Source organism: Cherax quadricarinatus, chromosome 29 (assembly GCF_038502225.1).
Source record: "Cherax quadricarinatus isolate ZL_2023a chromosome 29, ASM3850222v1, whole genome shotgun sequence".
Taxonomy (NCBI): domain Eukaryota; kingdom Metazoa; phylum Arthropoda; class Malacostraca; order Decapoda; family Parastacidae; genus Cherax; species Cherax quadricarinatus.
The window spans coordinates 15,770,329-15,798,170 of NC_091320.1; the positions used below are offsets into that span (position 1 = coordinate 15,770,329).

The following is a 27,842-nucleotide window of genomic DNA, read 5'->3' on the forward strand; positions in this document are numbered from 1 at the left end:
TACTCAGTGATTTCTTACGAGTGAACATGACAGATGTGTGGCACAGTGCGTTCTATTCGTAAACATATGCCCAGATTCAACGCAGGCACTTGTGCTGGTGAGGTGCTGGTGTTTACTGCCAGTGACATCATGGCATTAAAGTGGCATGACAAACAAGATGTGACATTGTTGACAACCATTCATCCTAACAAAATGCAAGACATTGGTAAAGTTGATAGTGACTAATGAACATATTCGAAAACCAGTGACAGAGATTGATTATGCACAAAACATGCGTTTGGTTGACAAATGTGACATGCAGATTGGCTTTGTTGGTTGTGTTCATAAGAGTTACAAGTGGTACATGAAACTTTTCTTCCATCTCATGGACATTTCAATGCTCAATGCATATAATATGTACCAAATAAAGACCAGCAACAGACCACCGTATGCTGAATTTTTTGTTTGTCTGTTGTCAGACAACTCATAATGAAGTATGTACCAGGTAACAACACCTGCTATACAAAACCGTCCTCGAACTCCTCAGGAAATACCCAAGCGTTTGAGGAGGGAAGGTGATCACTTCCTAATACAGCTTCCGGCAACTAAGAAGAAATGGGCTAAGAAGAGATGTGTTGTCTGTGCACAAACAAAACGACGGCAACAAAGACTTTAAGACACTCGATTTATGTGTGAGGAATGTAAGGTACCTCTGTGCATGATACCTTGTTTCAAGGACTTCCACAGACTGCAGCAGTTCTAGAAATATGTCCAGTGACTGTACATTTGTAAATATATAATAGAACATTAGTAATATACAACATTTGTGCATGTTTATTGTTGTAAACAATACATGTACTGGTAAACAATATTGTAATAGTAATAACTTTAGTGTGGTTATTGTGTTCAATACAGGGAGTGTATTTATATGCATTATATGCAATATTGGTCTCACAAGCCACAAATGTTACTAGAAAAAGAAAAAATTAGAAAAGAGAAGAAAAAAAGTACGTATAAAAAACATAAAATAAAGAAATGCGATTTTGTGGAAGTCGCTGATGTTGCCGCCACCCGGTTATTTTGGGTCAACTTCCCACCTCTATATCTCTGTAAGTACTGATCAGATTTTTTTTTTTGTTTTGTTTTATTACCTTCACAAAAATATCTTTAATTCTGTAAGAAATTTTTTTTTTCTTTTTTTTTATCAAAATTTCTTGGACACTGGGGCACCTCTTCAGATTTTGCCTTTGGAATCTAAAAGGGTTAAATGAACAGAGGAAATGTTACTTTAGTGCCTAGAATGCATAGTGTTTATTTTGGACTATGTTTTTAAATTGGAATCTTCTGAGTTTTGTATAAAATTCAACAAATTCCAATTTCTGTGCACTTCACACTTCATAGGATGTTTTTGATAGATAAATAGGCAGTTTCCTATGCTTACTTGATAGCACAGAAGGTATACTGGTGAAATAGATAAGGATTTAGGTGAATTGAGGAATGGAAGTGTCTTGAAATGGGACTTAAAGTAGGCAAATTTGCCATAACCCACATTGCATTCTGAATGCCAGCTTTGTGCCTGTGTTATTCTGTGAATTTTCCATGCAGTTTTGTATTGTGGTGTCATTACTTTCAGAAAAAGATTTTTTACCATTTCCAAAGATTTTCTTTTTTTAATCACAACACTGCCATAAGTTATAATTTCAAGCATTGCAACAGTGAAAGGATTATGGTAATGCAATATATCCCATCCCTGTGTGAATAGCTAAATACAGTGGACCCCCGCATAACGATTACCTCCGAATGCGACCAATTATGTAAGTGTATTTATGTAAGTGCGTTTGTATGTGTATGTTTGGGGGTCTGAAATGGACTAATTTACTTCACAATATTTCTTATGGGAACAAATTCGGTCAGTACTGGCACCTGAACATACTTCTGGAGTGAAAAAATATCGTTAACCGGGGGTCCACTGTATATAGTTATTAATGTACAGTGGACCCCCGGTTAACGATATTTTTTCACTCCAGAAGTATGTTCAGGTGCCAGTACTGACCGAATTTGTTCCCATAAGGAATGTTGAGAAGTAGATTAGTCCATTTCAGACCCCCAAACATACACGTACAAACGCACTTACATAAATACACTTACATAATTGGTTGCATTCGGAGGTGATCGTTATGTGGGGGTCCACTGTACTTCATAGGTGCTTAGACTTTAATTTTGTTTCCTTTCTGTCTTGATATTAGGTCATGTCCATGTGGAGTACAAACACGTGAAGTAAAGTGTAGTGTGACGGAGCCATTTGTGTGTGATGGAGTGTGCGGAAAGTTGCTGAATTGTGGAGGCCATAAGTGCGAGAAGTCCTGTCATACAGGACCTTGTGGTGACTGTCAACTTCAGATTCAACAGAGTAAGATGTTACAGTGCAGTTAAACACTCTATATGTATTTATAACTACATTACTTCAGATAATTCTAGTGACAGTTCATTTTGTAAAATTAATCTGGTGTATAATTACTAAAGAAGAGCTTTGTTTTTGCTATCTTGTGTCTCTCAATTCTGAATTAATAAACCATTGTTTTAAACCAAAGGTACATTATATTTGATTAATTAATGTAGAGGTTTACAATTTTTATACATTTAGAAAAATCTGTTATGATGTGCAGCATTTCTGTCAGCTATACTTATTATTATTATTATGATTTTTTTTTTTCAACAAGTTGGCTGTCTCCCACCGAGGCAGGGTGACCCAAAAAGAAAGAAAATCCCCAAAAAGAAAATACTTTCATTATCATTCAACACTTTCACCTCACTCACCCACAATCACTGTTTTTGCAGAGGCGCTCAGAACACAACAGTTTAGAAGCATATACGTATAAAGATACACAACATATCCCTCCAAACTGCTAATATGCCGAACCCCTCCTTTAAAGTGCAGGCATTGTACTTCCCATTTCCAGGACTCAAGTCCGGCTATATAAAAATAACCGGTTTCCCTGAATCCCTTCACTAAATATTACCCTGCTCACACTCCAACAGATCGTCAGGTCGCAAGTATCATTCGTCTCCATTCACTCCTATCTAACATGCTCACGCACGCTTGCTGGAAGTCCAAGCCCCTTGCCCACAAAACCTCCTTTACCCCCTCTCTCCAACCTTTTCGAGGACGACCCCTACCTCGCCTTCCTTCCCCTATAGATTTATGTGCTTTCCATGTCATTCTACTTTGATCCATTCTCTCTAAATGACCAAACCACCTCAACAACCCCTCTTCTGCCCTCTGACTAATACTTTTATTAACTCCACACCTTTTCCTAATTTCCACACTCCGAATTTTCTGCATAATATTTACACCACACATTGCCCTTAGACAGGACATCTCCAATGCCTCCAACCGCCTCCTCGCTGCTGCATTCACAACCCAAGCTTCTCACCCATATTAGAGTGTTGGTACTACTATACTTTCATACATTCCCTTCTTTGCCTCCATAGATAACGTTTTTTGACTCCACATATACCTCAACGCACCACTCACCTTTTTTCCCTCATCATTTCTATGATTAACCTCATCCTTCATAAATCCATCTGCCGACACGTCAACTCTTAAATACATGTATCTGAAAACATTCACTTCTTCCATACTCCTCCTCCCCAATTTGATATCCAATTTTTCTTTATCTAAATCATTTGATACCCTCATCACTTTACTCTTTTCTATGTTCACTTTCAACTTTCTACCTTTACACACGCTCCCAAACTCATCCACTAACCTTTGCAATTTTTCTTTAGAATCTCCCATAAGCACAGTATCATCAGCAAAAGGTAACTGTGTCAATTCCCATTTTGTATTTGATTCCCCATAATTTAATCCCATCCCTCTCCCGAACACCCTAGCATTTACTTCTTTTACAACCCCATCTATAAATATATTAAACAACCATGGTGACATTACACATCCCTGTCTAAGACCTACTAAGACCTCGTAAAAACTCTTTACAGCATTTAGTAACTTACCACCTATTCCACGTACTTGCAACATCTGCCACATTGCTCCCCTATCCACTCTTTCATATGCCTTTTCTAAATCCATAAATGCAATAAAAACTTCCCTACCTTTATTTAAATGCTGTTCACATATATGCTTCAATGTAAACACTTGATCTACACATCCCCTACCCACTCTGAAACCTCCTTGCTCATCCGCAATCCTGCATTCTGTCTTACCTCATAATTCTTTCAATAATAACCCTACCGTACACTTTTCCTGGTATACTCAGTAAACTTATTCCTCTATAATTTTTACAGTCTCTTTTGTCCCCCTTCCCTTTATATAAAGGGACTATACATGCTCTCCGCCAGTCCCTAGGTACCTTCCCCTGTTTCATACATTTATTAAACAAAAGTACCAACCACTCCAACACTATATCCCCTCCTGCTTTTAACATTTCTGTCATGATCCCATCAGTTCCAGCTGCTTTACCCCCTTTCATTCTACGTAATGCCTCACGTACCTCCCCCACACTTACATTCTGCTCTTCTTCACTCCTAAGAGATGGTATACCTCCCTGGCCAGTGCATGAAATTACTGCCTCCCTTTCTTCCTCAACATTTAAAAGTTCCTCAAAATATTCTTGCCGTCTGCCTAATACCTCCCTCTCCCCATCTACAAACTCCCCTACTCTGTTTTTAACTTGTTTAACTCCAAAAATTTTTCTTATTTTCATAAAAATTTCTTGACAGTGCCTCTCCCACTCTATCATCTGCTCTCCTTTTGCACTCTCACCACTCTCTTCACCTTTCTTTTACTCTCTATATACTCTGCTCTTCTTATAACACTTCTGCTTTGTAAAAACCTCTCATAAGCTAACTTTTTCTCTTATATCACACCCTTTACTTCATCATTCCACCAATCACTCCTCTTTCCTCCTGCCCCCACCCTCCTATAACCACAAACTTCTGCCCCACATTCTAATACTGCATTTTTAAAACTCATCCAACCCTCTTCAACCCCCCCGTCCCCCACTACTCATCTTTGCACTAGCCCACCTTTCTGCCAATAGTCGCTTATATCTCACCCGAACTTCCTCCTCCCTTAGTTTATACACTTTCACTTCCCTCCTACTTGTTGTTGCCACCTTCCTCTTGTCCCATCTACCTCTTACTCTAACTGTAGCTACAACTAAATAATGATCCGATATATCAGTTGCCCCTCTATAAACATGTACATCCTGGAGCCTACCCATTAACCTTTTATCCACCAATACATAATCTAACAAACTACTTTCATTATGTGCTACATCATACCTTGTATATTTTTTCATCCTCTTTTTCATAAAATATGTATTACAGTGGAACCTCAAATTTTGACCGTATCACTTATCGAACTTTTTGAAAATAGAACTCTTTTTTTTTTTTGAACCAACTTTGTCCCTATTATCGAAGTCTCCCCTATTTTCAAACCGCCGGGTACCAGACCTGTCTGGCAGCCCGCTCTGTCCTCATCCCCACGCAGGCGCTGTGAGTCAGTCTGGTTTTGTTGATGCCTGAGTGAACACTAACCTGCACTCTCATTCAAACATTTTACGATTATTTCATTGTGTTTAGTGCTTGTGGGGCTGTGAAATAAGCTACCATGGGCCCAAAGAAACTTGCTAGTGGTACCCCTGTGGTAAAGAAAGTGAGAAACACCATAGATATGAAGAAGAAAATAATACAGAAGTATGAGAGTGGCGTGAGACGTGTTGAGCTTGCCAGGATGTACAGAGGACTGTGAGACAGAAACAGACGACTGTGGCCAGTTATTTTGTGAGACAGAAACAGACGACTGTGGACAGTTATTTTGTGAGACGGGTCCAGTGACTCTCAAGCTTGTCCTAGTGGCATTAAAAGACAGAGAAGGGAAGTAACCCCAGAGAGGGCTTTGCTACCTAGTCTTCATGGAGGGGGATTCTCCTTCCAGACACTAACCCCAACTCCCTCTCTCCTCCCTATCTTCCAGATGCCATCACCAATCTTCAATAAAGGTAAATAAAAATGTTATTTTATATATTTATTTAAATTTATTAATACATAATTGACGCTATATTTGTTGTATGTCAAACTATAATTAATCTCTATAAAATGTTTTTTTTTTTTTGTGAATATTTTTGGGTTTCTGGAATGGATTAATTATATTTCCATTATTTCTTATGGGAAATATTGCTTCGCTTTTCAGACTTTTCGAATTTAGAACTAGCTCCTGGAACGGATTAAGTTCGATATTTGAGGTTCCACTGTACTTATTACCAAATCTCTTTCTACACATAGCTCAATTAAAGGCTCCCCATTTACATTTACCCCTGGCACCCCAAATTTACCTACTACTCCCTCCACAACATTTTTACCCACTTTGGCATTGAAATCCCCAACCACAAGTACTCTCATACTTGGTTCAAAACTCCCCACGCATTCACTCAATATTTCCCAAAATCTCTCTCTCTCCTCTACACTTCTCTCTTCTCCTGGTGCATATACGCTTACTATAACCCACTTTTCACATCCAACCTTTATTTTACTCCACATAATCCTTGAATTAATACATTTATAGTCCCTCTTTTCCTGCCATATCTTATCCTTCAACATTATTGCTACTCCTTCTTTAGCTCTAACTCTATTTGAAACCCCTGACCTAATCCCGTTTATTCCTCTCCACTGAAACTCTCCCACCCCTTTCAGCTTTGTTTCACTTAAAGCCAGGACATCCAGCTTCTTCTCATTCATAACATCCACAATCATCTCTTTCTTATCATTCGCACAACATCTACGCACATTCAGACTTTCCACTTTGACAGTTTTCTTCTTATTCTTTTTAGTAATCTTTACAGGAAAAGGGGTTACTAGCCCATTGTTCCCGGCATTTTAGTTGACTTTTACAACACGCATGGCTTACAGAGGAAAGATTCTTATTCCACTTCCCCATGGATATAAAAGGAAAAGTAATAAGACCAAGAACTATTAAGATAAAATCAAAGAAACTCAGATGAATGTGTATAAATAAATGTGTACATGTATGTGTAGTGTGACCTAAGTATAAGTAGAAGTAGCAAGACATTCCTGTAATCTTGCATATTTATGAGACAGACAAAAGACACCAGCAAGCCTACCATCATGTAAAACAATTACAGGCTTTCGTTTTACACTCACTTGGCAGGACGGTAGTACCTCCCTGGGTGGTTGCTGTCTACCAACCTACTTCATTATTATTATTTATTATTACAGTGAACCCTCGCTTAACGCTATTAACCCGTTCCTGAGAGCTCAACGTTAGGCGAAATTATCATTATGTGAATTAATTTTCCCCATAAGAAATAATGGAAATCAAATTAATCCGTTCCTGACACCCCAGAGTATGAACAAAAAAAAAATTTTAACACATGAAATATTAATTTTAATACACACAAACTGAAGAAGACATGCACAGTTACATGACACTTACCTTTATTGAAGATCTGGTGGTGATTGATGGGATGAGAGGAGGGGAGACTGTGGATGGTGTTAATGTTTAGAAGGGGAATCCCCTTACATTAGGACTTGAGGTGGCAAGTCCTTTTCCTGGGTTACTTCCCTTCTTCTTTTAATGACACTAGGACCAGCTTGAGAGTCACTGGACCTCTGTCGCACAACGTATCTGTCCATAGAGGCCTGTACCTCCCATTCCTTTATGACATTCCTAAAGTGTTTCACAACATTGTCAGTGTAATAGTCACCAGTATGGCTTGCAATTACTGTGTGAGGGTGATTTTCATCAAAAAAGGTTTGCACTTTCAGCCACATTGCACACATTTCCTTAATCTTTGAAGTAGGCAACTTTCTCAATTTCTCTATCCCCTCCTCCGAAGCAGTTTCCTCAGGTGTGGCCTCTTGCTGTTGAAGATGATCTAGCAGCTCATCAGTGGTTAGTTCTTCATTGTCCTCCTCCACCAACTCTTCCACATCCTCCCCACTAACCTCCAACCCCAAGGACTTCCCCAATGCCACAATGGATTCCTCAACTGGCATAGGATTCCCAGGGTTAGCCTCAAACCCTTCAAAATCCCTTTTGTCTACACATTCTGGCCACAGTTTCTTCCAAGCAGAGTTCAAGGTCCTCTTAGTCACTTCCTCCCAAGCCTTACCTATAATGTTTACACAATTGAGGATGCTAAAGTGATCTCTCAAAACTCTCTTAGTCAATTGAGTTTCTGAGGTCACTACAAAGCACCTTTCAAACATAGCTTTTGTGTACAGTTTCTTGAAGTTGGAAATGACCTGCTGGTTCATGGGCTGCAGGAGAGGAGTGGTATTAGGAGGCAAAATCTTGACCTTAATGAAGCTCATTTCCGCAGAAAGTCACACTGCCACGTCTGAAGGATGACCAGGGGCATTGTCTAATACCAGGAGGCACTTAAGGTCTAATTTCTTTTCAATTTGGTAATTTTTCACAGTGGGGGCAAATGCATGGTGTAACCAGTCATAGAAAAAGTCCCTAGTGACCCATGCCTTACTGTTTGCCCTCCACAGCACACACAAATTAGCCTTGAGGACATTGTTTTTCCTGAACACTCTGGGAGTTTCAGAGTGATACACCAATAAAGGCTTCACTTGGCAATCACCACTAGCATTGGCACACATCAACAGAATAAGCCTGTCTTTCATAGGCTTATGTCCTGGGAGTGCCTTTTCCTCCTGAGTAATGTAGGTCCTGCTTGGCTTTTTCTTCCCAAACAGGCCTGTTTTGTCACAATTAACACTTGTTCAGGTTTCAGTCCTTCACTGTCTATGTACTCCTTGAATTCCTGCGCATATTTTTCAGCCGCTTTGTGGTCCGAACTGGCAGCCTCACCATGCCTTATCACACCATGTATGCCACTATGATTCTTAAATCTCTCAAACCAAACTTTGCTGGCCTTAAATTCACTCACATCATCACTAGTTGCAGGCATTTTTATAATTAAATCGTCATGCATCTTCCTAGCCTTTTCACATATGATTGCTGGAGAGATGCTATCTCCTGCTATCTGTTTTTCGTTTATCCACACCAATAACAGTCTCTTAACATCTTCCATCACTTGCGATCTCTGTTTTGAAAACAAAGTTGCACCTTTGGCAAGAACAGCTTCCTAGATTGCCGTTTTCTCGGCCACAATAATAGTGATGGTTGATTGGAGTTTTGTGTACAACCTGGCCAGCTCGGAGACACACACTCCACTTTCATACTTAGCAATGATCTCTTTCTTCATATCCATAGTAATTCTCACTCTTTTTGCTGTAGGGTTGGCACTAGAAGCTTTCGTGGGGCCCATGGTGACTTATTTTGCAGGTGCAATCACTAAAAAGGCTGTGATAATATGAAATGTTCCGATTGTATGCTTGGAAGTGACCGCGGTGGCTGGCTTGTAAACACTGGCACCCACGGAACAAGTGAGGCGGGCTCAGGCCACACGTGGACGTGTCACGAACGAATCGCGTTGAGCGAGTTTTTTAGCGCTAGCCGAGGCAAAATTTTTGCGTTAAAATATATCGCTAGGCGGATTTAACGTTATGCGATGCGTTCGTTAGGCGAGGGTCCTCTATTATTATTTGTTGTTGTTGTTGTTGTTTTTTTTTTTTTTTTTCAATGAACCATCTTAGCCCACATAGTCAGGGTGACCTAAAATAGAAAAAACAAAAGTTTCTCTTTTTAAATTTAGTAATGTATACAGGAGGAGGCGTTACTAGCTCCTTACTCCTGGCATTTTAGTCACCTCTTATGACATACATGGCTTAGAAAGGAAGAATTCTGTTCCATTTCCCAATGGAAAATTATTACTACTACTACTACTATTCCAACTCCCCCACCCCCTTCAACAAGTCAGCTGTCTCCCACTGAGGCAGGGTGATCCAAAAAGAAAATACTTTCATCATTCAACACTTTCACCTCACTCACACATAATCACTGTTTTTGCAGAGGTGCTCAGAACACAACAGTTTAGAAGCATATACGTATAAAGATACACAACATATCCCTCCAAACTGCTAATATCCCAAACCCCTCCTTTAGAGTGCAGGTATTGTACTTCCCATTTCCAGTACTCAAGTCCAGCTATATAAAAATAACCTGTTTCCCTAAATCCCTTCACTAAATATTACCCTGCTTACACTCCAACAGCTCGTCATGTCCCAAAAACCATTCATGTCCATTCACTTCTGTCTAACACGCTCGCACACGCTTCCTGGAAATCCAAGCTCTCGCCCACAAAACCTCCTTTACCCCCCTCCCTCCAACCTTTTTGAGGATGACCCCTACCCCGCCTTCCTTCCCTTACAGATTTACATGCTCTCCAAGTCATTCTACTTTAATCCATTCTCTCTAAATTACCAAACCACCTCAACAACCCCTCTTCAACCCTCTAACTAATACTTTTATTAACTCCACTCCTTCTCCTTATTTCCACACTCCGAATTCTCTGTATAATATTTACACCACACATTACCCTTAGACAGGACATCTCCACTGCCTCCAGCTGCCTCCTCACTGCAGCATTTACAACCCAAGCTTCACACCCATATAAGAGTGTTGGTACCACTATACTTTCATACATTTCCTTCTTTGAGGAAATGGTATGGTGATACCGACAAGATGTGGAAAAAGACACTTATGTACAGTTCAGGACATTTATTAAAGGAAACGTTTCGCCACGAGTGGCTTCTTCAGTCCTGATACAGAGAAAAGTAAGAAAACGCATATATATAGTGGCAGGAGTCAGGTGAAGTGACGCGTGGGAAGAGGTGGTAGTAGTAGTAGTAGTAGTGGAACTAAGGAGGTGAGGTTAGAGAAGAACCTGCTGACATCATGTAACAGCAGTTCCCAGGATGGGTAATATCCTTTTGATTAGTAATTTTGAAGTACTGTAACTACCGGATTTTTGCTTTATAGTGCTACTGACAGTGATTAGTGTAGCTTCAATGCATTTTCTCCATCTTAAGTCATCTTCTTTAATCACTAATTTAGCTTCATTGAATTTCATGAGGTGTCCAACATCGTCCCAATGTTGAACACATGCGTTTTTGTGGTCATCATTTCTGCAAGCATTTTTGTGTTCTGGGATCCTAATGTCCAGAGATATGGCTGTTTCCCCTACATATACTTTGTCACACTCCCCACATGGTATAGTGTAAATTCCTGCATGCATCAGCCTTACTAGAGATATTTCGCCTGCTCTTGTGAATTCCTTGCATTGTTAATATCTCTAGTAAGGCTGATGCATCCAGGGGATGAGATGAAAAAAGCTGTAAGCCTTCTCCCTGAAAACTGGCTGCCTTGGATCAAAGTCAAGAGCAAGCTGGACTCCAAGGTATTGTCCAGTGTGGGTAGATTGGTAAAGCACTGCGTACCTTGTTCCAAGGTTCGTAGGTTCGAGTCTCCTTCAGCCAGAGATCAGTGTTTATATATACAGTGGAACCTTGAAAATCGAACATACCAGATATCGAACGTTTCGAAAATAAGACCATTTTTTCGGACAAACTGTGTACCAAAAATCGAACGCGTTTCAAATTTTGGACCGCCGGGTACGGAACCTGTCCTCTGGCCCGCTCTGTCCACGTCCCCGCGCAGGCGCCGTGAGCAGTCTAGCTTTGTTTATGCTTGAGCAAACACTAACCTATGCTCTCATTCACACATTTTACAATTATTTCGTTGTGTTTAGTGCTTGTGGGACTGTGAAATAAGCTGCCATGGGCCCAAAGAAACTTTCTAGTGGTACCCCTGTGGTAAAGAAAGTGAGAAACACCATAGATGTGAAGAAGGAAACAATACAGAAGTATGAGAGTAGTGTGAGACTTGTTGAGCTTGCCAGGAAGTATGGGAAAAACAAGTCGACCATCGGTTCTATCCTGTTAAAGAAAGAACAAATCAAGAAAGCTGATGTTGTGAAAGGTGTTAATATAGGGAGTGGATGAGGTGCCTTCTTCAAAGATTAAGGAGATTTGTGCCAAGTGGAATGATGTCCAAATGTTTGTGCAGAAGTACCACCCTGAGCAAGCTGAAACAAGCCATCTTTGCAACAAGTTCATTGACAGAACCATGTCCCATTTTAGGGAAATGTTAAAGAGGTGCCAGAAACAGAGGACTGTGGACAGTTATTTTGTGAGACAGGGGTCCAGTGACTCTCAAGCTGGTCCTAGTGGCATTAAAAGACAGAGAAGGGAAGTAACCCCAGAGAGGGCTTTACCTGAAGTCCTCATGGAGGGGGATTCTCCTTACAAACAATAACCCCAACTCCCTCTCTCCTCCTCCCTATCTTCCAGATGCCATCACCAATCTTCAATAAAGGTAAGTAAAATGTTATTTTATATTATATGTATATATTATTTTATATGTATGTTAGTTTATATGTATGTAAAACTGTAATTAATTTCTATAAAATGTATTTTTTGTGTGAATATTTTTGGGTTTCTGGAACGGATTAATTGTATTTCCATTATTTCTTGTGGGAAATATTGATTCGAATTTCAGACTTTTCGAAATTAGAACTAGCTCCTGGAACGGATTAAGTTCGATTTTTGAGGTTCCACTGTGTGTGTGTGTGTGTGTGTGTGTGTGTGTGTGTGTGTGTGTGTGTGTGTGTGTGTGTGTGTGTGTGTGTGTGTAAAATAAAGAGAGAGAGACTGAGAGACTGACTGACTGACTGACTTAGAGAGATACAGAGAGAGAGACAGCCTCATTCAGTCAGCCAGCCACCCGGCCACCCACCCGGATATGTATTATACATGTTCCAGAGTTGTTTCTCTTTACTTAGGGTATAGGTTATACTATAGGTTGTACTACATTCTGGCAGGATGACACTACCAGTGGTATTCTCCCATTCCACTGTGTCGACAATACATAAAGATAACAGTAACATATGATACTGTATGCGATGTAAAATTTACAATACAGATCACTACCATGTATGTATACATTATATACAGTACATAAATAATTAAAATATAACAATAGAAGTAAATTATGGTAAAAAGAATGAAATAATGATTGTACGTTACATTACAGTATTATGTAGGTAGTTTATATAGGAAAGGTTTGACATTATGCCCTACCCAGTATGTTGGCAATTTTCAAAGGTTCGACTTACGTCCATTTTGACTTGCGACCGGTTGGTCGGAACCAAGCTTGGTCGTAAGTCCGATGGTAGGTGTATATTGTTTGTTATGTCATATTAGATGAACTGTGGTAGTTAAATAAGCCATATAGATGATTTTTTTTTTTATTATCACACTGGCCGATTCCCACCAAGGCAGGGTGGCCCGAAAAAATATTATTAGCAAAATTATTCATGATGTAACAAAAAAAGCACAGAATACCATGACTGGAACGATACACACATAACCCGCATATAGAAGAGAGGAGCTTATGACGACGTTTCAGTCCAACTTGGACCATTTACAAAGTCACACGGACTTTGTAAATTGTCCAAGTCGGACTGAAAATCATCGTAAGCTCCTCTCTTCTATGTGCGGGTTATTTGTGTATAATTCATGAAGTATTTTGCCCGGTCTCCAGACAAACTCTCGTCCACCGCCGACACCACCCATACCACTACATGAACGACATATTTTATTCATTTTAGAGTATATATCAGGTTTCTATGTTATTTATATTGTTTATTATGTCATATTAGATGAAGTGAGATAGATAAATAAGCCATAGAGTTGATATTAGCGAAATTATTGAAGAATTCCACTGGAACGGATTAATTGCATTTCAGTTAATTTAAATGAGGAAAATTGACTCTTCAAACGAGCAAATCCAGTTGCGAGCAAGGTCATTGAACGGATTAAACTCGCAAGTACAGAGGTTCCACTGTATATATACGTCAAAAACGGTGGCTTGTAAGATGTATATATACGACCAAAACAGTCAAAGGGTTAAGGATATTGAGTAATTCATCAACGGTGGTAGCGTATGTGGCAGTACAGGTCAACTTAGCAGTCCCGTCCTTGAGAGAGCTGACAAGTTCCTAGGCAGTCAGTTTGTTAGGAGAATGTTGAGTGGTGTAGAAAGTGATTCCAGTCATACAGTGGCATGGAGGTTAAGCATCAGAGGTAGAGGCAGGCAGAGTCACTGATTGGATAGTTGCAGTGGTGGAGGTGGAAGGCGAGACCGCTGAGTGGACGATGTTAGTGGAGGCAGGAGAAACTGCTGGTGGCAAGGGGGAGGGTGATTAGTTGGTTGCTGAGTTGAGTGGAGGCAACGAAGGTCCCTCATTGGTTGGAGTTGGAGTGACATCACTTGAAGTTGGAGGAGCTGCTGCTGCTGCTTGGAAGTGGCTTGCTGTGTCGAAACTACAACAGGATGTGAGTTGGTATTGAGAATGGCAGAAGATGGTGGAGAAGCTGGGAAGCTGAACTCTGGCATGTTGTTTAACTTGAAGAGTTCATTAATGGCTGTGTTGAAAGTCCCAGGAACAGTTGTGTTGTGCATGTGTGCATAGACCATGCAGTAGTATAGGTCTCCCTCAACATTCACGTTTTCAGCTTTCGCGGGCTTCACACATTCGCGAATTCCCAACCGCCAAATTCCCAGCCACCAAATTCCCAGCCGCCAAATCATATTCAAGTTTCCCGCCACCTGCGAGTCCCTACTACCCTCCCTCCGACCCCCGCAACTTGCAGCCAGCCTTCCCACCGCTCAGTGTGGTGAGTGTTTTGTTTGTTCATTATTTGCTATTAAACTACAGTATAAATAATGTAAACCCATTCATGACTGCATATTGGAATGGCTATTCGGACAGGTATTAGACGGTGACATCATGTGTTTACTTTTGAACACAGCAAAGAATCAAACATTTCTGCTACTGCTAATAATAACAATAGTAATAATAATAATAATAAAAATAATAATAATAATAATAAATACGATATAATTGAAGAAGGAAGTTGTACAAAAATACGAGGGAGTGGTTGACACATCGTCAGTGTGACTTTGTTTATGCTGGAGTGAACATTAGTCTCCCTGCTCTTCCAAACATTTCACAATAATTCATTGTGTTTGGTGCTTGTAGATTGAGTGTGACTGGAGTGGTAGAGGCAGTGGTTGAGGCAGCGATTGAGGCAGTGGATGAGGCTGCTGTTGAGGCAGCGATTGAGGCAGCGATTGAGGCAGTGGGTGAGGCAGCTGTTGAGGCAGCTGTTGAGGCAGCTGTTGAGACAGCGGTTGAGGCAGCTGTTGAAGCAGTGATTGAGGCAGTGGGTGAGGCAGCTGTTGAGGCAGTGATTGAGGTAGTGGGTGAGGCAGCTGTTAAGGCAGCGATTGAGGCAGCGATTGAGGCAGTGGTTGAGGCAGCGATTGAGGCAGCGATTGAGGCAGTGGGTGAAGCAGCTGTTGAGGCAGCGATTGAGGCAGCGATTGAGGCAGTGGTTGAGGCAGCTGTTGAGGCAGCGATTGAGGCAGTGGTTGAGGCAGCTGTTGAGGCAGCGATTGAGGCAGTGGTTGAGGCAGCTGTTGAGGCAGCGATTAAGGCAGTGGGTGAGGCAGCTGTTGAGGCAGCGATTGAGGCAGTGGTCGAGGCAGCTGTTGAGGCAGCGATTGAGGCAGCTGTTAAGGCAGCGATTGAGGCAGCGATTGAGGCAGCGATTGAGGCAGTGGGTGAGGCAGCTGTTGAGGCAGTGGTATTTAATAACATACATGTTATTAATAATAATAATACATGTTATTAATAATATATACTATTATTATTTATAACATATATGTTATTAAATACCACTGCCTAAATTATTGTGAAATGTTTGGAAGAGCAGGGAGACTAATGTTCACTCCAGCATAAACAAAGCCACACTGACGATGTGTCAACCACTCCCTCGTATTTTTGTACAATTTCCTTCTTCAATTATATCGTATTATTATTATTATTATTATTATTATTATTATTATTGTTATTGTTATTGTTATTGTTATTATTAGCAGAAGCAGAAATGTTTGATTCTTTGCTGTGTTCAAGAGTAAACACATGATCCCACCATCTAATACCTTTCTGAATAGCCATTCCAATATGCAGTCATGAATGGGTTTACATTATTTATACTGTAGTTTAATAGCAAATAATGAACAAACAAAACACTCACCACACTGAGTGGTGGGAGGGCTGGCTGCCAGTTGCGGGGCTCGGAGGGAGGGTAGTAGGGACTCGCAGTGGTTGAGGAAGTGGTGGAGGCATTGATGGAGGCAGTGGAGGAGTCTGTCGTATTTAATAACATACATGTTAGTAAAACATAACATGTATATATTTAGTACAATTTACGACGTTTTCATGTATTTTATGATTGTTCATGGTTCAACAAGTTAAGGAAGCAGTATTGTATTATATTTCCCTACAATATATTGGGGCACCAAACATTCACGGTTTTTCAACATTCGCAAAGCTCTTGATCCCCTAACCCTCGCGAATGTTGAGGGAGACCTGTATATTGTTGTCGGGTCATAGTCAGGTGCGATGTTGGTGGTGGAGGGTTGAGTAGAAGCCTGGAGGATTTTCGTTGTGTCAGCCTGTAATTTTGCAATAGCAGCATAGGTAGGTGATCTGGAAGAGGACTTTCTCTGCGCCACTTCTCGAGTCTTTTTCATAATGTCTTTATGTGTGGGACATTTAGCAGCGAGAGAGTAATGGTCATTGCTTTTGTAGTTCAGGCAAGTTGGTGTCGACGGAGCAGAGGCAGTGCGGGACTTGAAATTATGGCCCTCGCAGCCACATGTTCTGCAGAACTTCTTTCACAGGACAGTCCTTGGTGTTGTGAATATATGAGTAACAGTTCCAGCAGTGATGAATGTAGTGGTACCTCTCAGCTTTAGGTGGGGCTGATAAAGTAGCAATAGACGGCAAGATCATCCGACAAAGCGGTGGCTGCCATGTTCACATCAGTAAAGGTAACTTTGAGCATAAACGAAGCTGTAGAGATTTTCGTGATGCTCTCAACAGTGGTCCACGAGTTTTGATCCTCAGTAGATGTCTTGAGTTCAGTTACTGGTTGTGAAGTGAGAAGCTTATCTAGTTTCTTGAGGAATACTGATCTCCTTGCCCTGAGAGCTGGAGAGGACATGACAGTAAATCTTTGAGCAGTGAGAGTGGTGGTGGCATAAGTAGTAACTTCTCAGATTCCACATCATTGTTACACATGACAGTGAAGGCCTCCTGTAGTGTCAATATAGTGTTGAACTTTACCTGCAGCCCACCCCGAACGGCAGCTGTAAGAGCAAGTTTCGTGAATCATTCACAGTACCGCTGTTGTTTGATCTTGACACAATTTGCATAGCTCATTGTGGTGCCCAATCAAGGATGAAGATGAAGGTATAGGTTCCCCTCCCCAACGAGGATTGTAGGGAGACTGTACAAAAATAGTCAGAGCTGCTATGACTTGCCAGAGCAAGAGTCAAGAGCAGAATCCCATGAGTATGTGAATTGTGTCACCCTCATCACCTTACTCTTATCTATGTTCACTTTCAACTTTATAGCTTTACACACACTCCCAAACTCGTCCACTAACCTTTGCAATTTTTCTTTAGAATCTCCCATAAGCACAATATCATCAGCAAAAAGTAACTGTGTCAACTCCCATTTTGTATTTGATTCCCCATAATTTAATCCCACTCCTCCCGAACACCCTAGCATTTACTTCCTTCACAACCCCATCTATAAATATATTAAACAACCATGGTGACATTACACATCCCTGTCTAAGACCTACTTTTACTGGGAAGTAGTCTCCCTCTCTTCTACACACCCTAACCTGAGCCTCACTGTCCTCATAAAAACTCTTCACAGCGTTTAGTAACTTACTACCTATTCCATATACTTGCAACATCTACCACATTGCTCCCCTATCCACCTTTATCTAAATACTGTTCACATATATGCTTTAACCCTTAAACGGTCCAAAGAGATTGACGTTCAAATTCGTAGTGCTACAAAAGTAGATCTACTTTTTTTTACATATTTTCAAATATAAAAAAAAAAAAATGTAGATAAAAGTTTTTTTTTACACGTTTTCAAATGTAAAACAAAAAAGATCTACATTTTTTTACATACTTTCAGATGTTGAAAAAAAACGCGTATATACGTTTGGACCATTTAACCCTTTCAGGGTCCAAGGCCAAAATCTGAAGTGGTGCTCCAGTGTCCAAGAAATTTTGAAAAAAAAAAAATTATTTTTTCTTACAGAATTAAAGAGCATATTTTTGTGAAGGTAATAAGAAAAAAAAAATCTGATCAGTACTTACCGAGATACAGTGCCAAGAAGTTTGTCAAAAATGATGTGGTGGCGGCAACATCGACGAATTCCACATACGCGCATTACATTATTTTGTGGTTTTAGTTGTTTTTTCTTTTCTTTTCCAATTTTTTCTATTCCTGAGAGACCAATACTGTATATAATGTATATATATAAACTCACTGTATTGAACACAATAACCGCACTAGTTATTATCATATTATTGTTTACCACTGTTGTTTATTACAATAAACATGCACAAATATTGTATAATACAGGAGGGCCCCACTTATACGGCAGGTTAGGTTCCAGGCTACCGCCATAAAGCGGAAATCGCCATAAAGTGGAACACCCTTTTTTTCCACTTATAAATGTATACAAACACTAGATAACAAGTTTACACTAACATATATTAAGTTAGCAATAGAACCAGGCATCAAAAAACAATAAAAAAGTACAATACACACATAGTGCACTCATTACTTACCTTAAAATATTTATAGTCTTAATCTAGGGTGAGACAAGTAGTATTTATTGTAAGAAATCAAGTGTGGTACGTATGGTAATAGCCAGGCTACCTTACCAGGCCACCCCACCCACACATACTATTCTATGATATTTAAGCATCCCAGAGCGATAAAATGTATATACAGTTCACTCATTACTTACCTTAAAATATTTGTAGTCTTAATGTAGGGTCAGGAGTAAGTAAATGAGATAAAACGAATAAATGAGAGAGAGAAAGAATGAGTACATGAGAGGGGGCAGGCGCAGAGTTATGTAAACAAACCAGGCGAAGGTAAGTTTTGTAAACAAACGAAGTGTACACATCTGGTTTGTGTACAAGTTACATTGTGTACAGGTTGTCTCTACATTGATACGGTAGAATTAATAAAGAAGAACACTCCCATTCTCATGTAACATCATTTTGAGAAGAAATGAAGCTCTGAGTGAAGGCAATGGAAATAAGTCACACTGACTTTTTTGGGTTATCCTAGGTTCTCTACACGTATGTTGTTATGTATGATAATCTATGTAACTGTATTTGTGTATACCTGAATAAACTTACTTACATACATACGAAAGGAATAATTTTCTACAGTTACCCCCAGTAACACATTTTCTCTTATGTTAGATTAGAGAAAATGTTATTCTTGCCGTCACTTGTACAAGTTATGTGGCTCCCACATCTTATATTTATGTTTATTTATTCTATTGTGGGGTGTATTTATCATCTTTTTATGTTATGTATCGTGTTTATTATATAATTTAAAAAAAAATATCATGGATGGATTAATGAAAATGTGTATATTAACGTAATATACGACATTTAATGAGACTCGGTGAGTATTGTTATTATCATTTCTAATATGGCGTCACTTGTGCAAGTCGTCTGCTACCACATCTCACATTTATGTTTATTTATTCTACTGTGGGGTGTATTTATCTTATTTATATGTTATGCATCGTGTTTATTATATAATTTTGAAAAAAATATCATGGATGGATCAATGAAAATGTGTATATTACCGTAATATACGACATTTAATGAGACTCGGTGAGTATTGTTATTATTATCATTTCTAATATGGCGTCACTTGTGCAAGTCGTCTGCTACCACATCTCACATTTATGTTTATTTATTCTACTGTGGGGTGTATTTATCTTATTTATATGTTATGCATCGTGTTTATTATATAATTTTGAAAAAAATATCATGGATGGATTAATGAAAATGTGTATATTAACGTAATATACGACATTTAAATGACTCAATGATTATTATTATCATTACTAATATGACGTCTGGAGACATAAGACACTTACCAATTTTAATGTGTACCTGCATGCCAGCACAGTATGTAAGTTTATTTAGGTACAGGTATACATAAGTATAATTATCAGAGTATATATAAAATATGAAATAACTTTTAAAAACATTTGAAATTTTGGAGTTTCCAGACAAAATGGAGAGACTTAGTGCTTACTGAGCTCACGGAGAATGTAAACAAACAGGGTGGGGCACGGTGACCGTATTAGAAAGTCAGGTGGGGGGAGCCGTATAGCGAGTTTTGGTCATAATTTGAAATGTCCGTATTAGTGGAACACCGTAAAGTGAAACGCTGTAAAGCGGGGCCTTCCTGTACTAATGTTCTATCATATATTTACATATTTACAATCACTGGACATGGTTTTAAAACTGCTTGCTGGAGCTTGTGGAACTCCTTGAAACAAGGCACCATGCACAGAGGCACCTTACATTCTTCACACATAAACCGAGTGTCTTTGCGTCTTTGTTGCCGTCGTTTTGTTTGTGCACAGACAATGCATCTCTTCTGAGCAAATTTCTTCTTAGTTGAAGGAAGCTGTATTATGAAATGATCACCTTCTCTCCTCAAACGCTTGGGTATATCCTGAGGAATTCGAGGACCATGTTGTATAGCAGGTGTTGTTACCTGGTACTTCATTATGAGTTGTCTGACAACAGACAAACAAAATTCACCATACAGTGGTCTGTTGACAATCTTTATTTGGTACATATTATATGCATTGAGCATTGAAATGTCCATGAGATGGAAGAAAAGTTTCATGTTCCACTTGTAACTCATACGAACACCGTCAACAAAACCAATCTGCATGTCACACTTGTCAACCAAGCGCATGTTTTGTGTATAATCAATCACTGACACTGGTTTTCGAATACGTTCATTAGCCACTCGATCAACTTTGCCACTGTCTTGCATTTCATTACGGTGAATGGTTGTCAACAATGTGACATCTCGTTTGCCATGCCACCGTAATGCCATGATGTCATTGGCAGTAAACACCTGCACGTCATCACCACGAGCACCTGCGTTGAGCCTGGGCATATGTTTACGTTTAGAACGCACTGTGCCACACACATCTGTCTTGTTCACTCGCATGAAATCACTGAGTAATGGGCTTGTGTACCAGTTATCGGTATTTAATGTATGCCCCTTACCAAGATAAGGTGCCATCATGTTTCTCACTACGTCACCTGAGATACCCAATAACATCTTGGTATCTTTCAATGTTTTACTACCCGTGTATACAACAATATCCAACACCAGGCCACTGTCACAATCACAGAGTACAAACAGTTTTATACCAAAGCGTTTCCTCTTGCTCGGTATATACTGCTTGAATGACAGTCTACCTTTGAACAAAATCAAAGACTCGTCAATTACAAGATTCTTGAATGGATAAAAGTATATGCTGAACTTTTGTTTGAGATACATGAAAACATTTCTAATCTTGTATAACCTGTCACTTCTGTCAGACCTGGTTTTGTCAGAGAAGTGCAACATACGTAAGAGTAAGATAAACCTGTTCACTGGTATGATTTCACTGAAGACCGGGGTAGAAATTAGCCGATCTGTGAACCAGTATGCTTTTATATTATGCTTATAGACGTGAGGCATAACCATTATTGTTGCAAAAAGCAAATACATTTCTGCAACAGTCGTCTCTTTCCACCTGTGTAGTCTTGACTGTGGTGATAAGATCGTATTTGCCATGGTGTACTCAAAATACGTATTACTTTCCCTGACAATAATTTCCATCAATGGCTGGTCAAAGAATAATTCAAAGAATTCCAGTTCATTGGCCGTGGTTCCAAGGGGACATGTAGGTAGAATTCCACTTTGAGAATCATCAAAGTGGTGAGGCTTGGGAACAAAATTGGGATTTTGCTGCCAATCCCACATACGGTTTGCTGGTGGATACTGGACATCATAGGCTGGTTGTGCGGGTGGTTGTGGTTGTGGTGGGCTGGTGGCTGGCGCTCCGCTTTGTCCTTGAACTGACGAGTCAGCAGCGTGGGTCCCAGCGTGGCCTGGTGAGTCACGCATGGCGGTGCCACTACCATCACCACTAACACCATCCACTGATGCCTGTGGTCTATCCATGCCAAGTGTAGCCACATCATCCTCACTATCACTACCTAAAACTGGTGTTGGGCCACGGGATGTACTCCGGGATGTACTCCGTCCCCTGGGCACAGCATAGGGTACACTACCCGAGTGCATGCGGCGGCGAACATACTGACACTTCACTGGTGAATATGATTCCTCACTATCACTACTCAATTGATCGTCGAGCGCACTAAAATCACAGTCCACGTCACTATCATCATCATTACTGAAGTCAGAGGCCTGGCCACGCGAAAATATTAGTTTTCTCTTGCGATGAGGAACAACCGACCGTGAGTCACGAGTGCCCACACCAGAGGTAGAAGGTTGAGGATCGTCAGGGTTTTCTGCATTGTTATCGATATCCTGGTCATTCTTTTCGGTTACTAACTGATCAAAGCCGTAGAATTCGTCTTCATTTCCACTTCCATCAGTGTCAGAACTATCAGATAGGAAGAGGAGAGTCCCAATTTTCCGGGGAGTGAGAGCTGACTTGCGACGAGGCATGGTGAACAAGGGTAACTGAGCCAGCGTTCCCACAATGCTATGCGGGCGCCTAGATTTTTTGTTTATGGCGCACACCCACCACGCAGACCCGTTCTCTCACAGGTAGGCCTATGAGCGTTTTCGCGCTAAATTTGACGGCGCTAGAATTTTGGCGTTGATCTACGATTTGGACACTCAACGTAAAGCCGTTGATCTACGGGACAGACCCTGAAAGGGTTAAGGGTTAATGTAAACACTTGATCTACACATCCCCTACCCACTCTGAAACCTCCTTACTCATCCGCAATCCTGCTCTCTGTCTTTCCTCTAATTCTTTCAATAATAACCCTACCGTACACTTTTCCTGGTACACTCGGGAAACTTCTTTCAACACACCGGCCATATCCCACAGAGGCAGGGTGGCCCAAAAGGAAAAACAAAAGTTTCTCCTTTCACATTTAGTAATATATACAGAAGGGGTTACTAGCCCCTTGCTCCCGGCATTTTAGTCGCCTCTTGCGACATGCATGGCTTACGGAGGAAGAATTCTGTTCCACTTCCCCATGGAGATAAGAGGAAATAGACAAGAACAAGAACTAGAAAGAAAATAGAAGAAAACCCAGAGGGGTATGTATATATATGCTTGTACATGTGTGTAGTGTGACCTTAGTGTAAGTAGAAGTAGCAAGACATACCTGAAATCTTGCATGTTTATGAAACAGAAAAAAAGGACACCAGCAATCCTACCATCATGTAAAACAATTACAGGCTTTCGTTTTACACTCACTTGGCAGGATGGTAGTACCTCCCTGGGTGGTTGCTGTCTACCAACCTACTACCTAGGACTCATGAAACTTATTCCCCTATAATTTTTACAGTCTCTTTTGTCCCCCTTCCCTTCATATGAAGGAACTATGCACGCTCTCCTCCAATCCCTAGGTACCTTCCCCTCTTTCGTACATTTATTAAACAAAAATATCAACCACTCCAACACAATAACCCCCCCCCCCTCCCCCTGCTTTTAACATTTCTGTCATGATCCCATTATTACCATTTTCAGTCTACTTAATGCCTCACACACCTCTCCCACACTCACATCCTGCGCTTCTTCACTCCTAAAAGATGTTATATCTCCCTGACCAGTGCAAGAAATTACTGCCTCAGTTTTATCATTAACATTTAAAAGTTCCTCAAAATATTCCCACCATCTACCCAATACCACCAGCTCCCCATCTACTAACTCCCCTACTGTTTTTAACTGACAGATCCATTCGTTCCCTAGGCTTTCTTAACTTGTTTATCTCCAAAATGTTTTCTTATTTTCAGCAAAATTTCTTGCCAGCGCCTCTCCCACTCTTTTGTTTGCTGTCCTTTTGCACTCTCTCACCACTCTCTTCACCTTTCTTTTATTCTCCATATACAATACTTCTGCTTTGTAAAAACCTCTCATAAGCTATCTTTTTCCCTTTTATCATATCCTTTACTTCATCATTCCACCAGTCACTCCTCTTTTCTCCTGCACTCACCCTCCTACAGCCACAAACTTCTTCCCCACATTCTAATAGTGCATTTTTAAAACTATCCCTACCCTCTTCCATTCTCCCCTCCCCCCACTATTCGTACTTGCATTAGCCCACCTTTCTGCCAATAGTTGCTTATATCTCACCCTAACTTCCTCCTCCCTTAGTTTATAAACTTTCACCTCTCTCTTACTTGCTGTTTCCATTTTCCTTTTGTCCCATCTACTTCTTACTCTAACTGTAGCTTCAACTAAATAATGATCTGATATATCTGTTGCCCCTCTATAAACATGTACATCCTGAAGCACACCCATCAACGTTTTATCCACCAATACATAATCTAACAAACCATTTTCATTACATGCTATATCATACCTTATACTTATTTATCCTCTTTTTCATAAAATATGTATTGCTTATTACCAAACCTCTTAACCCTTTGACTGTTTCAGGCCCCTCTCTGAAACTGTCATTCTATGTCGCCAAATATTCGAAAAAAAAAAAATTATTTTTTCTTATGAAAATGTTAGGAATATTTTTACTAGTGTTTTAAGCCTAAAAAAAATTTTTTGCCATCAGTACTTACCGAGATATAGAGCCGCAAAGTTTGCAGAAATTGACGTGCGTACGGCAACAGCGGCGACTGCCGCCCACCCGGTATTCTTTTATTTACTCTAATTCAAAGGTTTCTTGCATTTTTCAATATTTTTCTTTTCCAGGTAACTTATGTGGCCTGTGAGACCAATGTAAGGTGCATTGTTCAAATATACACTCATTATTTACAACACAATAACAGAACAAACTTTATCACTATTAGTTTGTGTATACACTTTGTTTACACAAACAAACAATACAAAACAATGTTTATTACTATTGTTCCATAATATATATACATATGTACAGTCACTAAACACGTTCCTAGAACTGCTGCAGCTTGTGGAACTCTTTGAAACATGGGTATATGCAGAGGGGCACTTCACACTCCTCACACATAAAACGAGTGTCTCTGCGTGTTTGTGGGCGTTTTGTGGTATGCATACATACATAACACCTCTTCTGAGCATTTTTCTTGGCAGTAGTAGGAGGCAGTTGTATGGGGTAGTGATCACCAGGCCTCGTACGAGATGACGTCTGTGGGCGCTGGTCTATTGCAGGAGTTGCTCCTTTGTACTTTGCAGTTATTTGTCTGATTACTGACAGGCAAAATTCACCATATTTTGGTGTTTTGTTGGTCTTCAACTTGTATATGTTATAAGCATTTAGCATAGAGATATCAACAAGATGGAAAAAAAGTTTGATATACCACTTATAACTCTTGCGTACACAGTCTGCAAACCCAATCTGCATGTCACATTTGTCCACTAAGCGCATATTGAGGTTGTAGTCCATGACAGCTGCAGGCTTTAGAATGGGTTCATTGGTCTCTCTGTTGTCCCTGCCACTGGGTACCATTTCGTTTGTGTGAACTGATGTCAACAATGTGACATCACGTTTGTCATTCCACCGAAATGCCATGATGTCATTGGCAGCAAAGGCTTGCACCTCACCTCTGCGAGTGCCAGCGTCGAACCTTGGCATATGTTTGCGATTACCACGCACTGTGCCACACACGTCTGTCAAGTTCACTCGCAAGAAATCACTGAGTAAGGGGCTTGTGTACCAGTTATCAGTAAATAACATATGCCCCTTACCAAGATATGGTTCCATCATTGTTCGAACCACATCACCAGAGATACCCAATAACTTCATGGTATCTCTCAAAGTATTACTGCCAGTGTACACAATAATATCTAAAACAAGACCACTTCTGCAATCACACAATACAAATAGCTTTATACCAAAGCGTTTCCTCTTGCTTGGTATATATTGCTTGAATGAGAGTCTTCCTTTGAATAAAATCATGGGCCGTGCCACCCTCACTATCACCACCACTGCCTCCTCCCTCACTGTCACCATTCATTCCCATCGTTACAATATCGTCATCTTCACTATCAGGTCGTGGTGTTGGGCCACGGGATGTGCTCCCAGAGTTTCTCCTTCCTCTTGGAACAACATATGAAACACTACCAGACCGCATGCTACGTCGTACATACTGGCGCTTCACTGGGGAATATTCACTCTCACTGTCACTAGAACTGCTTTCAATGACCTTGAAATCACTATCACTATCACTATCACTGCTATCATCAGGGTGTTGTACACGACCAAATAGTTTCCTCTTTCGTCCTGGTACAGGCGAACGTGAACGTGAACAAGCCGGCACAGCACCAGAGGTCGAAGGTTGTGGGTCATCTGGGTTTTCGTCACTATTTACGTTATCCTGGGCACTTTTTTCGGTAACACTCACTTGAAAACCCTTGAATTCACTGTCACTGACACTTTCATCGCTGTTAGAGCTATCACTTGGGAACAAAAGACCTCCAATCCGCCGAGGAGTGAGGAACTTCTTACCGAGAGGCATGGTGAAAATGGACTGACAACATGGCGTTCCCACAATGCACCGCTAGGTCCCAGATTTTTTTCACAGGGTGCACACCGACCACTGAGACCCATTCTCTCCCGTGTAGGCCTACCAGGCCTTTGGCGCTCGATTTGAAGCCGCTAGAATTTGTGCGTATAAATACGTCAGAAACATTGGCTCGTAAGACGTATTTATACGTCGGAAACAGTCAAAGGGTTAATACACATATCTCAATTAACCCTTTCAGGGTTTTCGACGTACTAGTACAGCTTATGCACCAGGGTTACTGACGTACTGGAACGCCTAAATTCTAGTGCCTTCAAATCTAGCGAGAGAAAGCTGGTAGGCCTACATATGAAAGAATGGGTCTATGTGGTCAGAGTGCGCAGTATAAAAAGAATCCTGCAGCACACAGTGCGTAATGAGAAAAAAAAAACTTTGACCGTGTTTTTGGATTAAAACAGCGATTTTGCACTGTATTTTCGTATGATATTTATGGTTGTATTCTAGTTTTCCTGGTCTCATTTTATAGAATGGAAGATATATTAAAGAAATTGAGATGATGTTTATTGGTTTCACAATGAAAAGTACCTTGAAATTGAGCTCAAAGTAGCAGAAATGCTTGATTTTTACCAAAGTTCAAAAGTAAACAAATCATGCCAAGTGTCCAATAGACGTCAACTGGTGAGTCTGATATTCTTTCACAAGTGTGCTGATATTATTTATAACCATTTCTACACTAATCCAGTAGCCTGCATAACAGTAAATCTTCTATTTTTTGTAAGAATAAAAATTCAAAGTGGAAAGCAAAAGAAATATAAGAGGGGCCTGGGGACATGACTAACAAACAGAGAACTTGTTATTGTAGTGCCAGGAATGTCTGTCTTGTTTATTCTGGACCCTATTTGGAAATTGGCATCTTCTGAAATTTGTGTGAAATTGGCAAAATTGCCAATTTCTAACCACTTTATTGGATAGTTGAAATTGGTAAATGGATGGTTTCTTGTACTTTTTCGATAGAAATAGTTGAGTTCTAACGAAATAAATATGATTTATGTCGACTAGTACACAGGAATTGGCCAAAAATAGGGCTCAAATTTGGCAAAATCGCTGATGCGTAAACATTGGCGAGGCCGCTAACTTTGCGAGAGCATAATTCCATAAGTTTTCCATCAAATTTCATACTTTTGGTGTTATTATGATCGGGAA

General features: G+C 40.2%; 1 protein-coding gene across 4 annotated transcripts in view; it reads left to right on the forward strand.

The window, feature by feature from the left end:
* LOC128690369 (protein shuttle craft-like) overlaps positions 1–27,842 on the forward strand; it is a gene marked incomplete at its 5' end in the record, with an annotated part of 249,204 nt that overhangs the window by 13,698 nt on the left and 207,664 nt on the right. For all 4 annotated transcript variants that reach the window (XM_070089620.1, XM_070089621.1, XM_070089622.1 and 1 more), the window contains 1 exon segment: positions 2,226–2,389. In XM_070089620.1, coding sequence (XP_069945721.1) covers positions 2,226–2,389 — 164 coding nt within the window.